This window comes from Fukomys damarensis, unplaced genomic scaffold, assembly GCF_012274545.1.
Source record: "Fukomys damarensis isolate Sample0158 unplaced genomic scaffold, DMR_v1.0_HiC HiC_scaffold_26, whole genome shotgun sequence".
In the NCBI taxonomy this organism is placed as follows: domain Eukaryota; kingdom Metazoa; phylum Chordata; class Mammalia; order Rodentia; family Bathyergidae; genus Fukomys; species Fukomys damarensis.
Window position 1 is genome coordinate 17759674 of NW_022900938.1, and position 17886 is coordinate 17777559.

Genomic DNA, 17886 nt, shown 5'->3' on the forward strand with positions numbered 1-17886 from the left:
CTTAAAAAAAAAAATAAATAAATAAATAAATAAATAAATAAATAAATAAATAAAAATAAAAGATGCTTGTGTCAAACTTGCATTTAGGTACCGTATTTATGGAGAGGACAGATACACTTGTATACCATTGTCTTTTCTGTAGATCCACCTGGACCTCCAACTCGCCTAGAACCTTCAGACATCACTAAAGATGCAGTGACTCTTACATGGTGTGAGCCAGATGATGATGGAGGCAGCCCCATCACTGGATACTGGGTTGAAAGATTAGATCCAGATACTGATAAATGGGTTAGATGCAATAAGATGCCAGTAAAGGACACAACATACAGGTACATCCAGAATCTCTGTCAAGTGTTAAAACGGCAGAGATTTACTTAAATATTTGCTGTACTATTCCTTTTGGTCATACAGATTATATATTACTATTAAAATTTTAATCATTTTTGCTTTTATTTTCTATTTTCACATAATTTTTAAATGATGTAAATTCCATTCAAGGACACATTTCTTAATTTATTACAAACTACTAACTTTCTGGAAGTTTCAAAGTGTTTTGTCCAGCCATATATTAATGATATTATCATAATATAATTAGATTGGTACACTTGGCCAAATTTAAACTGTGTATCAGTTAAAAGGCAATTTTTAAATTTACATTAAAATACTTTGAGTTAAATTTCCAAATTAGTTTTTGTCACCATTTAAATAAATTAGCCTCTCCTGTGTAAATACATGGTTACTTTCACTTACTGTGACGTTACACATGCTCTTTTTTCCTATTTCAGAGTAAAAGGTCTCACCAATAAGAAAAAATACAGATTCCGTGTGTTGGCTGAAAATCTGGCCGGACCTGGAAAGCCAAGTAGATCAACGGAACCAATCCTAATAAAGGATCCCATAGGTATTATTTATAATTTTCTGTGGTTATTTTCAAGCTTGCGTTAGCTTATCTTTGGCAAACCTAAATCATGACTTTGTTGGCTTGTAGATCCTCCCTGGCCTCCTGGAAAACCAACTGTAAAAGATATAGGCAAAACATCATTAACATTGACTTGGACAAAGCCAGAACATGACGGAGGGGCAAAGATTGAGTCTTATGTCATTGAAATGTTAAAGACTGGAACGGAAGACTGGGTCAGAGTAGCTGAAGGGGTTCCGACCACCCAGCATGTACTTCCTGGGCTCATGGAAGGGCAGGAGTACTCATTCCGGGTGAGAGCTGTGAACAAGGCTGGAGAAAGCGAACCCAGTGAACCCAGTGACCCTGTGCTTTGCCGGGAGAAGCTATGTAAGTCACTTTTGATGCTGGGTTATATAAATCCTTCTAACATCTATCTAAACACTGTAATATGAGAAAAATATGAAAAATTCTTTACTGTTATTCCCTTCTTGCTGCATTATTTTCTAGGGACGACCAGAACATGCAGTAAACACTGAATGTTGAGCAATAAAAAAATCAAATTTACTTTTCCTTCTTTTTATTTTTCTTTATTTTGGTACGTTTTAGGTATACAGTACACAGTCACATTCATCATTGGGATCTTGTATCTTCACATGACAGATCTTGGTTCTCATTTTTTTCCCCATTCCCCTGGCCTCCCTTCACCCCCTTCACCCTTCCATTACTTTTCCTTCTTCTTTATCCAGATCCTCCATCACCGCCTCGTTGGCTTGAAGTGATTAATATCACAAAAAATACAGCAGACCTAAAATGGACGGTTCCTGAGAAAGACGGAGGGTCCCCTATCACCAACTACATCGTAGAAAAGAGAGATGTGAGGCGAAAAGGCTGGCAAACAGTGGACACCACCGTCAAAGACACCAAGTGCACAGTCACCCCGCTGACTGAGGGCTCTTTATATGTGTTCCGAGTTGCTGCAGAAAATGCAATAGGACAAAGTGACTACACGGAAATCGAGGATTCTGTCCTGGCCAAAGACACCTTCAGTATGCCCTCTAATTTAATCTTTGTGACATTTGTAGTATGTTACTACTTTTCCCCCTGGTATTTCTAATCGTGGATTATTTTCCTTTCAGCCACTCCTGGACCACCCTATGCCCTGACAGTGGTTGATGTGACAAAACGACATGTTGACCTAAAGTGGGAGCCACCTAAAAATGATGGCGGAAGACCAATACAGAGGTAGAACTTGAATCACTTCATAAAAAGTAATTTATGCTTGGCTGCAAATCCTTGTGTTTGTTTTGCCCTATTAATGCTAATGAAATGACTTGTTATTTAAATAGGTATATCATTGAGAAGAAAGAAAAGTTAGGCACTCGTTGGGTGAAAGCTGGAAAGACCTCAGGACCTGACTGTAACTTTAGAGTAACTGATGTCATTGAAGGAACAGAAGTCCAGTTTCAGGTTCGGGCAGAAAATGAAGCTGGAGTTGGTCACCCAAGTGAACCAACAGAAATCCTAGCAATAGAAGATCCAACAAGTAAGTGGTGCTAATGATACAACAAATATCATATAGAACTCGATGATGAGCCGGCAGATGTAAATGTTTCACTCTTTTCTCAGGTCCTCCGTCACCTCCTCTTGACCTACATGTGACTGATGCTGGGAGGAAGCACATTGCCATTGCTTGGAAGCCTCCAGAGAAAAATGGTGGAAGTCCTATCATAGGATACCATGTTGAAATGTGTCCAGTAGGCACTGAGAAATGGATGCGAGTTAATTCTCGCCCAGTTAAAGACTTGAAATTCAAAGTTGAGGAGGGGATTGTTCCTGACAAAGAGTACGTTCTAAGAGTGAGAGCTGTCAATGCTGTTGGTGTCAGCGAGCCATCTGAAATCTCTGAAAATGTGGTTGCCAAAGACCCAGACTGTAAGAACACAGTGTCTTTTATAGTTAATAAAGTAGGCTTTCTTCGTGTATTGCATTTTAATGTGCTGGTTTTTTTTTCTTTTGGATCATATCTTACAGGTAAACCAACAATTGAGATGGAGACTCATGACATTGTAGTTATTGAAGGAGAAAAATTAAGCATTCCTGTTCCCTTCAGAGCTGTCCCAGTTCCAACTGTCAGCTGGCATAAAGATGGCAAAGAAGTAAAAGCGAGTGACAGGTTAACAGTGAAGAATGATCACATCTCTGCACACCTTGAAGTTCCCAAGAGTGTCCATGCAGATGCTGGTGTTTACACCATTACACTGGAAAATAAGCTTGGCTCAGCAACTGCCTCGATCAATGTCAAAGTCATAGGTAATCATTCTCTCATGAAACACCTGACCTTCTTCACATGTTGGGGAAATTGGTTAACTTTCCAATGTAGTATAAATGGCTCCGTGGATTGACATCTGTAAACTAAACACCCCTTTCTTTATCTCCACATGAAAAAGCAATTCTAAAGAAATGAAATTGCTACTCTAATTAGATTAAGTTACCCTTGATTGTGAAACTAATTTAAATAAGAGATTCATCATACTCAAAGAATGTTTAAATGACCAATATTTACTTCCTAGTTGTATAAATTTACATTTTCCGGTAGAATTCTCATTCAAGGGAGGAACATTTTCTGCCATCCACCCCACCCCTGGTAGTGTTTGGCAGTCTGTGTAGCCACTTTTTTTTTTTTTAATTGAGCTTATTGGTACATTTTAGGTATACAGTACAGTTCCATTCATTATTGGGATCTTGTACCTTCACATGACAGATCTTGGTTCTCATTTTTCCCCTTACCTCTGCCCTCCCTTCACCCCCTCCTCCCCTCCCCATCTACAAACACTTTATTTTCATCTTTTCATTTTCTCATATTTTTTTCTTTTCCCTTATTCCCTTTCCCCTACCCTTCCCACTTTCCCTGCACCTTTTAGCCACTTTTTGCTTTGCACAGTCGCTCAGAGGCTGATACTGATGTTTGTTGCTGAGGGTCAAGAACACTAAATGGCATGCAGAATGAAGAATACTTCAGCACAAGAAAGATAATCCCACCCAAAATGCAAATACCTGTAATCAGAATGTATTATTAAAATGTTGGTTTTTCAAGATTACAATAACAATTACAAATTTTATTTGTAATAGGCCTACCTGGTCCATGCAAAGATATTAAAGCAAGTGATGTGACCAAGAGTTCTTGTAAGTTAACCTGGGAGCCTCCAGAATATGATGGTGGGAGCCCAATTCTTCATTATGTCCTGGAACGCAGAGAAGCTGGGAGAAGGACATATATACCAGTCATGTCTGGTGAGAACAAGCTGTCCTGGACTGTGAAGGATCTCATACCAAACAGTGAATACTTCTTCCGTGTCAAAGCAGTTAACAAGATCGGTGGAGGAGAATATATTGAACTCAAAAATCCAGTCATTGCTCAAGATCCAAAGCGTAAGTTTGAGCATGGTTGCAGAACGGCTGGGAGTTAATTTCAAAGTCTCATTCTAAAAAGTTGGCTTTCATAGAGCTAGCAGATTTTTTTCTTGTTCTTCAGAGCCCCCTGATCCACCTGTAGATGTCGAGGTCCACAATCCTACAGCTAAGGCCATGACTATTACATGGAAGCCACCTCTGTATGATGGAGGAAGCAAGATAATGGGTTACATCATCGAGAAGATTGCAAAGGGTGAAGAAAGATGGAAAAGATGCAATGAGCACCTGGTACCAGTCCTGACCTATACAGCAAAAGGACTGGAAGAGGGGAAGGAGTACCAATTCCGCGTACGAGCAGAGAATGCTGCCGGTATTGGAGAACCTTCTCGGGCCACTCCTCCAACCAAAGCTGTAGATCCTATTGGTAAGTTTTGTTCAACGGAGTTGCCATTTTTCCATTGTCAGACAAATGGCAACAATGTTTTGAGATATCTTAATCAGAATTGAAAGGAGTTACTGTTTTTAATTGTTTCAGATGCCCCAAAAGTCATTCTGAGAACAACCTTAGAAGTAAAGCGAGGAGATGAAATTGCACTTGATGCAACCATTTCTGGATCACCCTACCCAACTATTACATGGATAAAAGACGAAAACGTTATTGTACCAGAGGAAATTAAGAAGCGGCCGACGGCCCTGGTTAGGAGGAAGAAGGGTGAAGTTCAAGAAGAAGAACCATTTTTCCTGCCTCTGACAGAGCGTTTGAGTATCAATAACAGTAAACAAGGAGAATCTCAGCTTCGTGTCCGAGATTCTCTCCGACCTGACCACGGCCTATATATGATCAAAGCTGAAAATGACCATGGTGTTGCAAAAGCTCCTTGTACCGTCTGTGTGTTTGGTAAATAGTTAAAACTATCCTTTCCAATGGAAAAAGTTTTATGTAAGACTTTTAATAAATGTAAAAATAAACAATATGGGGGCAGCTAAAAAGTGGGAAGTCACTTTAATCAAATAATTTTCAGTCACATTTTATATCCTGGCTATGTTTAAAAAAAAAACTAATGTTGTTATTCATTACAAAAATAGCTGTGGGAAAACTAGTAGTTACGTCAAGAGCACATGCTGACATTTACAGTTTCCATAGCAACAAATTTTTAATCACTGCTCTCTTTTGAAATATTAGATACACCAGGACCACCAATCAACTTTGTATTTGAAGATATTAGAAAGACCTCAGTCCTCTGTAAATGGGAACCACCCCTTGATGATGGTGGCAGTGAAATCATAAACTACACTCTGGAAAAGAAAGACAAGACAAAACCTGACTCAGAATGGATTGTTGTCACTTCAACACTTAGACATTGCAAATATTCAGTCACAAAATTGATTGAAGGAAAAGAGTACCTCTTCCGTGTAAGAGCTGAAAATAGGTTTGGGCCTGGACCACCATGTGTTTCAAAGCCATTTACAGCTAAAGATCCATTCGGTAAGGTTCATTTAGCATTGAAAGTTTGCCTTATTTACCGTATACTTTGGTATATACAGTCACAGTTTGCTAAATTGAGTTTGTGTCATATTAGGGAATTAATTTATCTTTTTTAATCAGAACCACCTGATGCACCTGATAAGCCCATTGTGGAAGATGTTACCAGCAACAGTATGCTAGTGAAATGGAATGAACCAAAAGATAATGGAAGCCCCATCTTGGGTTACTGGCTTGAAAAACGTGAGGTTAACAGTACACATTGGTCTCGTGTCAACAAAAGCCTTCTGAATTCTTTGAAAGCCAAGGTAGATGGCTTATTAGAAGGACTCACCTATGTCTTCAGAGTATGTGCTGAAAATGCAGCTGGACCTGGAAAGTTCAGTCCACCTTCAGATCCCCAAACAGCACGCGATCCAATCTGTACGTAATTCCTGAAGAAGAAGAAGAATGTGAGAGTAATCTCTGGCTTATTTTCAAACCATCAGTGAGTTTCATTTATGTATCTGTATTCATTCTAGCTCCACCTGGACCACCTATCCCAAGAGTTGCTGACACAAGCTCTACAACTATTGAACTGGAATGGGAACCTCCAGCTTTCAATGGCGGTGGAGAAATTATTGGCTACTTTGTTGATAAGCAGTTGGTTGGCACCAATGAGTGGTCACGCTGCACTGAGAAGATGATCAAGGTCCGTCAGTATACTGTCAGAGAAATCCGAGAGGGTGCAGATTACAAACTTCGGGTGAGTGCCGTCAACTTGGCAGGTGAAGGCCCACCTGGAGAAACAGAACCTGTTACCGTGGCTGAACCCCAAGGTACTTGTTGGTTATTGGAATAAAATTATGGATATTTTCCCAATATGGGACTCTGTTTTTATCTTTCTTGGGTTAATGCATGACTGTCCTCTTGCAACAGAGCCTCCAACTGTGGAACTTGATGTTTCTGTCAAGGCTGGAGTACAAATAATGGCTGGAAAGACTCTTAGAATTCCAGCAGTGGTGACTGGCCGCCCTGTGCCCACAAAAGTGTGGACCATAGAAGAAGGAGAGCTGGACAAAGATCGTGTTGTCATAGAGAATGTTGGAACCAAATCTGAACTAATTATCAAAAATGCGTTGAGAAAAGATCATGGCAGATATGTGATTACAGCCACTAATAGCTGTGGTTCCAAATTTGCAGCAGCCCGGGTGGAGGTTTTTGGTAAGGAGTGCTACATGGGTTTTCATAGGATTTTTTTTCAAATGATACATCTTATTACATTGATTTGTCTTGTTCTCTATTGCAGATGTCCCTGGTCCAGTTCTTGACTTAAAACCTGTTGTCACAAACAGAAAGATGTGTCTGCTTAACTGGTCTGATCCAGCAGATGATGGAGGAAGTGAACTCACAGGCTTCATTATTGAAAGAAAAGATGCCAAGATGCATACTTGGAGACAACCAATAGAGACTGAGAGATCTAAATGTGACATCACAGGTCTTCTTGAGGGACAAGAATATATGTTCCGTGTTATTGCCAAGAACAAGTTTGGTTGTGGCCCTCCTGTTGAAATAGGACCGATTCTTGCAGTTGATCCACTAGGTAAAAGAGGTTTTTCACTGTGTTTATAAAGTAACTACTGTTTTCCTTCTAGTTATATCATTTATTTGATGAGTGTAGCTTTAAACTCCCAATGATCTCAAATCTAAAGACTATCTAGAGAGTAGTAAGAAAAGTAAATCAGGCAACTACTAGCAACTTGATAGCATATTTGGTATAATTCCAATGTAATTTTTGGCTCCAAGTATATTAGTCACACATACTTTTCTGTACTTAAAAGCATGACTCTACTGAGACTTAGAAATAACCTAAAAGTAATTTAGAAGTATTAAATCTATCCAGTAGAACACAATGAAGTAGGTTTTTTGGTTTTGTTTTGTTTGTTTGGTACTGGGGATTGAACTCGGATCCTTGCACATATGAGGCAGGTGGTGGAACCACTGAGCTAAATCACCAGCCCTGAAGTAGGTTTTTAAATTTAACAAACTAAATACAGGTCCTTGTTTTGCTAAAAGATTAAGGATCAGACAACTGCCTTAGGATAAATGCCTTAGTCTTACTCTGATACTAAGAAGTCCCTACAGTGGAAGGAAAGGGAAACCTAAAACCATAAAGGACCATCCCAACCGAGGAAATCTCCAAAACACCAACATAAAACATTCAAATTGTGTACACTTTTTAATGCACCTGACCATCCCATCTAAGAGAGCAAGACCTTTATGAAGACCCAGAACTGGAGAAACCAAAGGAGCTATTCCTTTATGATCACCCCTGGTGATGGGGGAGAAAATTACATCCTATACCACTGTTGCAGCTCATCTTAAAAAGTCCAGTGTACCTCTAGTTATGCTGAAAGCATGGGATCAGAGTTTAATCCATAACTTCCAGTTACAGTAACTATAGATAGTGTAGATTGAGTCTAGTTCACCATTCAAAATTTAATCTTTTGGTTCTCCCCTTCTGGACATAAAGCAGTCATAGCAGAAATGTAAATTCTCTTTCCATCATATTTTAAACCCACACTTGAGGAAGCATGACTCAAAGTATTATGTTAATGAATTCAGTTGTCTGTTAATCAAAGAAGAAATACTTTGCTCTTGGCTAGTCATCCAAAGAAGAACTTCACAGACCTATTTTCCTAGTTCATTAGGATGAGAAGCTTTTCCTATGGCAGAAGTAAACAATATATAATACTAAATGTAAAAAAACATATGGCCTTTGATTTATTTTTATTTAATAATCTTGATAGAATGTTTGCTAAGAAAAATTCTGATAACTGATATGTTCTGGGAAAGATTATAAAGATAGATATATAAGGAAAAGCCTTCACAAATTTAAATTGAAATGGGATACTATTTCTTATATGAATGGTAATCTCATGCTCATGACTTTTCACTTGCCTCTGGTTGAAGGTCCTCCAACATCTCCAGAAAGGCTCACGTATACAGAAAGGACCAAGTCCACTATCACCCTTGATTGGAAAGAACCCCGCAGTGATGGTGGCTCCCCCATCCAAGGATACATCATTGAAAAGCGGCGTCATGACAAACCTGAGTTTGAAAGAGTTAACAAGAGGCTCTGCCCAACCACATCTTTTCTGGTTGAAAATCTCGATGAACACCAAATGTATGAGTTCCGGGTCAAAGCCGTCAATGAGATCGGTGAAAGTGAACCATCTCTGCCTCTTAACGTAGTCATACAAGATGATGAAGGTATGGATCCTGGATCCTATCATTTGAACATACTTCCAGGGCTGCTGTTTGCCTGTAAATTGAGAGAATAGCCATATGATTTTGTGTTTCTTCTCTTTTCCTTCTCTTTACAGTGCCTCCAACTATTAAATTGCGTCTGGCGGTTCGAGGAGACACCATCAAAGTGATGGCAGGAGAACCTGTTAGCATCCCTGCAGATGTGACGGGGCTTCCGATGCCTAAGATTGAGTGGTCAAAGGATGAAAAAGTGATTGAAAAACCCACTGATGCACTTAAAATAACCAAGGAAGAGGTGTCCCGAAGTGAAGCGAAGACTGAGCTTAGCATTGCCAAGGCAGTCCGAGAGGACAAAGGCACTTACACGGTCACTGCTTCTAATCGTCTTGGCACAGTGTTCCGCAATGTTCACGTTGAAGTATATGGTATGTTCCGGGCTTCTTATGTCAAAAAGAAATCCACTGTCTAAAACTGCCTTCTCAGTCTCTGTCGGTATCTTTCCAGACCGTCCATCCCCACCAAGAAATCTTGCTGTTACTGACATTAAAGCTGAATCCTGCTACTTGACATGGGATGCCCCTCTAGACAATGGTGGCAGTGAAATCACTCACTATATCATTGACAAACGCGATGCAAGTAGGAAAAAATCCGAATGGGAGGAAGTCACCAACACTGCTGTAGAGAGGAGATTTGGGGTAAATTCTTCTAAATATTTTCCTATATGCATTAAAAGGACATGACTGATTTTAGTATAATTCAATGATTAAAGTCAAAACTACATTCAGGAAGCTATTTTGTTATTGTAATATTTAGCACCATGGACATAATGTTACTTAGTAAATATTATTTCATATGCAGATATTCTTGAGAGCTCTACTATGAGGTACAGAAAATTTACATGTTCTTAATTTAAAAGGGCTCTCTCCTTTTCTCTGTCATTCCTATGTGTTGAGTCAATATATTTGTTTCTCTTTATAGTGATCTTCCCCCAAACAACTTCTTTTAAAATAAGTGGAAAAAAAAAACCTATGAAATTCTTTTTAAAAAATTTCTATTCATCTAATTTTCTAGATTTGGAAGCTTATCCCCAATGGCCAATATGAGTTCCGAGTTAGAGCAGTGAATAAATATGGAATCAGTGATGAGTGCAAATCAGACAAAGTTGTCATTCAAGATCCTTATCGCCTTCCTGGACCTCCTGGAAAGCCACAAGTCTTGGAACGCACCAAAGGCTCAATGCTAGTGAGCTGGGCTCCTCCTTTGGACAATGGTGGCTCTCCAATTACTGGCTACTGGCTGGAGAAGCGAGAAGAGGGCGGTACCTACTGGTCACGTGTCAGCCGAGCACCAATAACCAAAGTGGGATTGAAGGGTGTGGAATTTAATGTTCCCCGCTTGATTGAAGGTGTTAAATACCAATTCAGAGCCATGGCAATAAATGCTGCAGGAATTGGCCCTCCAAGTGAACCATCAGATCCAGCTCTTGCAGGAGACCCCATATGTAAGTACACTTTCATTTCTGGGACTCATTTCTAAAGGACATAGTTACTAAGTGGATAATTCTGCTCTTAAATTTCTTATAGTTTTCTATATCAAAAATTTTTTCCATTTCTTTCCTTTTATTTTATACTTTTTTCCTGGGAGCTGAACCCTTGGGAATGAATCCAGGCACTCTCTACCATTAATACGCTATATCCCCAGCTCTTTTATTTAAAGATAAAGTCTCACTAAGTTGTCCAGGCAGGACTCAAGCTTGTGATACTCATAACCTAGCCTCAGTTTCATTATTAAACTAAAAACATTGATATTCACATAGACTATCAGAGTAGATTTTTTCCTGGGAGCTGAACCCTTGGGAATGAATCCAGGCACTCTCTACCATTAATACGCTATATCCCCAGCTCTTTTATTTAAAGATAAAGTCTCACTAAGTTGTCCAGGCAGGACTCAAGCTTGTGATACTCATAACCTAGCCTCAGTTTCATTATTAAACTAAAAACATTGATATTCACATAGACTATCAGAGTAGATGTGTGGATATGATATATACATATATATAAAAGCATAGCATTTCTAAACTCTTGGATTAAAGCTAGTATTTTATGAGAAATCACAATAATAAAGACCTGGACAATAAGCTCCCCTGTGCTATCATGGCTTAATAAACCTCTATCTCACTTGATCCTATGGATATCATTTTTCCCAATTAGACAGACCCTCCTACAGGAATTCAACAAAAAGGAAAATGTTATTAGCTTTTTAATGGTATTTACTGAGCAAAGATATCAAATTCCCAGGCAAAGACTAATGCCACACAAAAAAAGGAAAATTCTTCTCAAAGATCCATGAGCACATCAGTTCAAAAATGAAACTAATGTGACATTAATAGGTAATTCTATTTGCTATATAATTTCTCTGATTAGATTACCTGTCTAAAACAATTCAACTATGTGCTGAAAAGGTTTAAAATATTCTCAAGTGCTGTATGAAGAATACAGTAGTGTAGTCATGCACTCATTCAGCAAACTAGTATAGAACACAGGCTATGTTCAGGATCTACACTTTGCACAGAGGGAAAAGAGTTATGACTACAAAGACAAATGGAGTAAAGAAATTTCTGCAACTGTAAGACAGTCTCAGAAAAGTAAAGCATTGTCACATTATTATTGCGTACTGATCCTACTCCAAAGAACACTAAAATTAATTTGAAGAAAGATTTACAAGCCAATGATGAAATCACCTTAAATTTTCATATTGTGATAAAATCAGTTTTTAGTAAAAATACTGTAAAATCTCTTCAGAGGAATCTCAGAAGTAAAATAAGTTTTCACCAATTGTGTAAAGAGAATGTAGATCTAATCTAAAGATAATGAGCAGTCTTTCCCAGTTAGTTACTTTCTCAATTTCTTCATTAATGCTAAAGTTACACTATTTCCTGTATGTCTTATTCTGTTTAGAAGTCCTATTTTAATAGATTAAAAATAACAAATATTTGTGTATAGCAAAGGCTTTTACCATACATAAAACTAGTTTTCTATTACTTTTGAAATCTGATGTTTTAATTTGCTTTTTTTAATTAGACCCACCTGGGCCACCTTCTCGCCCAGAGGTCAAAGATAAAACAAAGTCAAGCATCTCACTAGCCTGGAAACCTCCGGCCAAAGATGGTGGCAGTCCAATCAAAGGATACATTGTAGAAATGCAGGAAGAAGGTTCTACTGACTGGAAACCAGTCAATGAACCAGACAAACTTATATCTACCTGTGAATGCGTGGTGCCTAATCTGAAAGAACTCAGGAAATACAAGTTCAGAGTGAAAGCCGTCAATGAAGCTGGTGAATCTGAACCAAGTGACACAACTGGAGAGATTCCTGCCACTGATGTTCAAGGTACAAATCCTTATTCTTGTGATCTCATTATGAAATTGATAACTCAACCGAGCATGTCAGTTACTTGTGTTGAGAAATGTCAGCTAAATCCTTTTATGTTGCTCATGGTATTCCAGAGGTACCGGAGGTTTTCATTGACATTGGGGCACAAGACTGTCTGGTTTGTCAGGCTGGCTCCCAGATTAGAATCCCCGCTGTCGTCAAGGGACGCCCAACACCAAAATCATCTTGGGAATTTGATGGAAAGGCAAAGAAGGCAGTGAAGGTAAGAAAATTACAAGTCTCCCATGTTTCCCATTGACTCACTAGAAGTATTTATACTATAACTATCTTTCTTTTCTAATAGGATGGAGTTCACGACATACCCGAAGATGCACAGGTAAAAAGAGAAAAAAAAAGATAATTGAAATAACTTAGAATATGGTTCTTCAGTACTGTTTGATCTCATTCAGTGGGTCACTGTTATTTTCTTTGTACAGCTGGAGACTGCTGAGAACTCATCAGTAATCATTATTCCAGAGTGTAAACGGTCTCACTCAGGCAAATACAGCATCACCGCCAAGAATAAAGCAGGACAGAAGACTGCAAATTGTAGAGTTAAAGTCATGGGTAAGAAAGACTTTCAAAGCTATTGCAGAGTAAGAACAAATTATTTTTAAATTTCCAAGAAACATTGTTCACATCATGATTCTCATCCAACAGATGTACCTGGGCCACCCAAAGATCTGAAAGTCAGCGATGTCACCAGGGGTAGTTGCAGACTTTCATGGAAGATACCAGACGATGATGGAGGAGATAGGATCAAAGGCTATGTTATCGAGAAAAAGACCATTGACGGAAAAGCCTGGACAAAAGTCACTCCAAACTGTGGTAGCACCTCCTTTGTAGTGCCTGATCTCATCTCTGGACAGCAATATTTCTTCCGTGTGAGAGCAGAAAATCGTTTTGGAATTGGCCCACCCGTGGAAACCATTCAGAGGACCACTGCTGCAGATCCAATATGTAAGATTTTAAATCTAAGTTTAAAATATCTTTCCAAAATAGATATTACTGTTATAAATAATGCATAACGCTTCCTTGAACTGTTGTTACAGATCCTCCTGATCCTCCTATTAAACTCAAGATTGGCCTTATAACAAAGAATACAGTACACCTGTCATGGAAACCTCCTAAGAATGATGGGGGCTCCCCTGTCACCCATTACATTGTTGAGTGCCTTGCATGGGACCCTACCGGGACAAAGAAAGAGGCATGGAGACAGTGTAATAAGCGTGATGTGGAAGAACTGGAATTTACTGTTGAAGACCTTATCGAGGGGGGAGAATATGAATTCAGAGTCAAAGCTGTCAATGCTGCAGGTGTCAGCAAACCTTCAGCCACTGTCGGCCCTGTGACTGTCAAAGACCAGACATGTAAGTGCCCATATGCTGACAGAAAATGTCCTCTTTTTCACTGTCTCTTTAGATAGTTAATTATGGTCCAAACTTAAAAAGCAGTAGGAAACTCCCATGAACACAGTACTGAATTATTCCCTAGCTTTGGCAGGACTATCATATTTCTTTACATGTCACCTTTTCCTCACTAAAGAAATTATAATTTTTCTCCATGGCAAGCTATTTTATTTATCAGAAGTTAGAGCAGTTCTTATCCTACATAAAAGTGTCAGAAAATAGCTAGTCATTTGCTTAGCAACTGCTATGTCCAATTCATCTTCAAAATCAAGTTTCTTTTTCTCTATTTGAGAAAAAGATACGTTCATTTTGATAGACTGAATATACATACAAATATGATAACCTTCCTCTAATTATTATTTCCATCTCTACTTCTGTGTATTTGTTCATTTTTCAAACTGAAAAGGCTCTAGTTACTACCCTCTTTACACAGTCTTTATAGTAAATCTGTGGAAAATTGTTTTGCCTCTACTAGAAGGTATATTTCTTTTCAGTGGAATTCACCTCAGAGTGAACAGTGTAAATTTCTGCATAACTTTGCATAAATATTAAGGAAAAGGTCCCCAGCCTTAGCTAGTGATCTTCCTTCATCTCTGCCATTTTGTCAGATTATGCATATACATAATGATGTCCAAGAAAAGAGAGGCATTAGCTGATGAATAACAACATGTAGATCAAATAAACATCCATGCATGATACCTGTTTCCCAGGCTAGTGCACCAGTGTTAAAGACAGTCTCATTCTTTATATTGGACTGGGCTACCAAGTCTGACTGTGTAATTAGTAGATTGGAAAAGCTTTAAAATAGTCACTGTGAATTCTACTTTGTGTCAGTGCTTTTTGCAAGTTTTTATATTTTATATTTTTATAATCTAGGCCCACCATCAATTGAACTAAAAGAATTCATGGAGGTTGAAGAAGGAACAGATGTTAACATTGTGGCCAAAATTAAAGGTGTGCCATTCCCAACACTTACCTGGTTTAAAGCTCCTCCAAAGAAGCCTGATAACAAAGAACCTGTTGTCTACGACACCCACGTCAACAAACTGGTGGTGGATGATACTTGCACTTTAGTTATTCCTCAGTCTCGTAGAAGTGACACAGGCTTATACACCATTACAGCTGCAAATAACCTGGGAACAGCATCAAAGGAGATGAGATTGAATGTCCTTGGTAAAGATTTCACAGTTTGATTTAAACTACATAATTGCTGTCCACATTTTAAAATCATAGAACTAAAAAAATGTTCTTTGTCTGAACCATTTTAGGTCGTCCTGGCCCTCCAGTTGGACCCATAAAGTTCGAATCTGTTTCAGCAGATCAAATGACAATATCTTGGCTTCCGCCTCTGGATGATGGTGGGTCTAAGATTACAAACTATGTAATTGAGAAAAGAGAAGCTAACAGAAAAACATGGGTACGTGTCTCCAGCGAACCTAAAGAGTGCATGTACACAATTCCCAAATTGCTAGAAGGCCATGAATATGTATTCCGAATTATGGCCCAGAATAAATTCGGCATTGGAGAGCCACTCGACAGTGAACCTGAAACAGCACGAAATCTCTTCTGTGAGTAGGACAACATTTTCATATACAAAGGCTTGCTTATCTGTGGCTTGTACAATTTCTTATAAATTAATTTTTTTCCACAGCTGTTCCTGGAGCACCTGATAAACCAACCATTAGCAGTGTGACTCGTGACTCCATGACCGTCAACTGGGAAGAGCCAGAATATGATGGAGGCTCTCCCGTGACAGGATACTGGCTAGAAATGAAAGATACCACGACAAAGAGATGGAAGAGGGTTAACCGAGATCCTATCAGAGCCATGACATTGGGTGTTTCTTATAAAGTGACTGGTCTTATTGAAGGTTCTGACTATCAATTCCGGGTATATGCGATCAATGCTGCTGGTGTGGGGCCAGCAAGTCTGCCATCAGATCCAGTGACTGCTAGAGATCCAATTGGTAAGGCTTGAAGTCACCATTAAAAAAAAAAAATCTTACTTTCCAAAAGTGTCATAGAGAGGTCAAGAATACTGATGTATACTGTTCTTTCCAGCTCCTCCTGGCCCTCCATTTCCCAAAGTGACAGACTGGACTAAATCATCCGTGGACCTAGAGTGGTCTCCCCCATTAAAAGATGGTGGATCCAGAGTGACAGGATACATTGTTGAGTACAAGGAAGAAGGAAAAGATGAGTGGGAAAAGGTATGATGAATAACCTAAAATTATAGCAGTTATTCTCTATCCCATTAACTTCTATATTTTTTTTGGATTAAGAAATCAGAAAATAGAATCATAATAGAATCACAACTAATAATCTAAACATCTGTTAATTTCAAAAATTTCATCAGAGCCAGGTGTGGTGGCGCACACCTGTAATCCCAGCACTTGGGAGGCTGAGGCAGGAGGATCACTGTGTATTCAAGACCAGCCTGGGCTACATAGTGAGTTCCAGATCAGTCTCAACTACATAGTGAGACCCTGTCTCAAAAAAAATAAAAACAAAAAAAATTTTTTTTTTTCATCAGGTTAGGGTCAGGGGAAAAAAGGGAGGCCCAATAATGGATACCAAAATAGCAGAAATAATTTCTAGTGTTCTACAACAGTAGTGTGACTACAGTTTATAACAACAGATTATTAATTTTGTAACAAACTAGAGGAGTTTAAAGGTTCCCAGCATAATGAAATAACAAACGTTTAAGGAAATGGAAATGTTAATGACCCCGATTTGACCATTATGTATTTTATGCAAGTATTGAGTTATCACTGCACCCCACAAATATATATGATTATCATGTGTCAATTCAAAGTAATCAAAGGTTTTCATGCTATAATTTCTTTTAGTTATGAGCCACGGAATAAATAAACTATGAATTTTTCAATCATTTGACAACAATTTTAAAACAATTCCTGGAAAGTAACTCCATTCGGTATTGTCTATAATATCTGATCCCTAAGACCTAAACTTGCTACAGTTTTCCTGAAAGAACAAATAGTTTGGTTTATACTTTATAAAGCCATGAAGCAAGAAACTAGAAAGAACTACAGTAATTTTAAAATGTGTGCGATTTTTCCCTAGGGCAAAGATAAAGAGGTGAGAGGAACAAAACTTGTTGTGACTGACTTAAAAGAAGGTGCATTCTACAAATTCAGAGTGAGAGCAGTCAACATTGCTGGCATTGGAGAACCTGGAGAAGTCACAGATATCATTGAAATGAAGGACAGAATCGGTAACTAGCAATACGTCTAGTAGTTGATCAATATTCATGTTTCAGATTGAAAATGGAAATTACATTTGTAATTTTCGGTTGTTTTCCAGTTGGACCTGACCTTCAGCTAGATGCCAGTGTCAGAGACAGAATTGTGGTCCATGCTGGAGGGGTGATCCGGATCATTGCCTATGTGTCTGGGAAACCCCCTCCCACCGTCACCTGGAACATGAATGAAAGAGCCTTACCTCAGGAAGCCACCATTGAGACCACAGCCATTAGCTCATCCATGGTCATCAAGAACTGCCAGAGAAGCCATCAAGGCGTCTATTCTCTGCTTGCCAAAAATGCAGGGGGAGAAAGAAAGAAGACAATTATTGTTGATGTATTAGGTAAATACTTTTCATTTGTCCACGCAATTTATTTTATTTTATTTTTTTGTACCGGGGATCAAACTCAGGACCTTGCACTTGCAAAGCAAGCAGCAGAACCACTGAGCTAAATCCTTGGCCCTGTCCACACAATCTTTAAGCAAGTATTTTAATTATATCTACAACAAAGCTATGCTGTAGTAATCAAGGTATATTATAAACATTGTAGAAAATAAGGAAACTCATTGACAGTCTCATCGTACATTATTAGAATTTTTAAATTTTCTCTTTGCTTTTTTATCCTACATATATTCTGTGTGGTTGTACCCCTGCTATACACTTTTTAATGTAACATGCCACCATAAACACCTGTTGTGTTATAATTTAGTTTTCATGAAAGGAACTTCCCTAAAAATGT

The 17886-nt window shown here is 38.6% G+C and overlaps 1 protein-coding gene and 1 long non-coding RNA gene across 2 annotated transcripts in view; one reads left to right on the forward strand and one right to left on the reverse strand.

The window, feature by feature from the left end:
- The window catches only part of Ttn (titin), a 267108-nt gene that overhangs the window by 179403 nt on the left and 69819 nt on the right, over positions 1-17886 (forward strand). Inside the window, 32 exon segments of the mRNA XM_033756300.1 lie at positions 143-329; positions 786-901; positions 989-1288; positions 1648-1947; positions 2038-2143; positions 2248-2444; positions 2528-2833; positions 2933-3211; positions 4031-4330; positions 4434-4736; positions 4848-5210; positions 5496-5798; positions 5919-6218; positions 6317-6613; positions 6714-6998; positions 7084-7377; positions 8748-9047; positions 9161-9469; positions 9549-9739; positions 10116-10545; positions 12125-12433; positions 12550-12698; positions 12780-12812; positions 12913-13042; positions 13136-13435; positions 13528-13845; positions 14761-15057; positions 15153-15452; positions 15536-15850; positions 15945-16093; positions 16968-17118; positions 17208-17489. Of these exon segments, the coding sequence (XP_033612191.1) occupies positions 143-329; positions 786-901; positions 989-1288; positions 1648-1947; positions 2038-2143; positions 2248-2444; positions 2528-2833; positions 2933-3211; positions 4031-4330; positions 4434-4736; positions 4848-5210; positions 5496-5798; positions 5919-6218; positions 6317-6613; positions 6714-6998; positions 7084-7377; positions 8748-9047; positions 9161-9469; positions 9549-9739; positions 10116-10545; positions 12125-12433; positions 12550-12698; positions 12780-12812; positions 12913-13042; positions 13136-13435; positions 13528-13845; positions 14761-15057; positions 15153-15452; positions 15536-15850; positions 15945-16093; positions 16968-17118; positions 17208-17489 (8199 nt within the window).
- Positions 4238-17423, reverse strand: LOC117283424. Its single transcript, XR_004514397.1, has 5 exons — positions 17346-17423; positions 14861-15017; positions 8886-9099; positions 6130-6229; positions 4238-4510 (listed from the first exon to the last, which is right to left on the reverse strand). It is a non-coding gene; the product is annotated as an uncharacterized LOC117283424 (long non-coding RNA).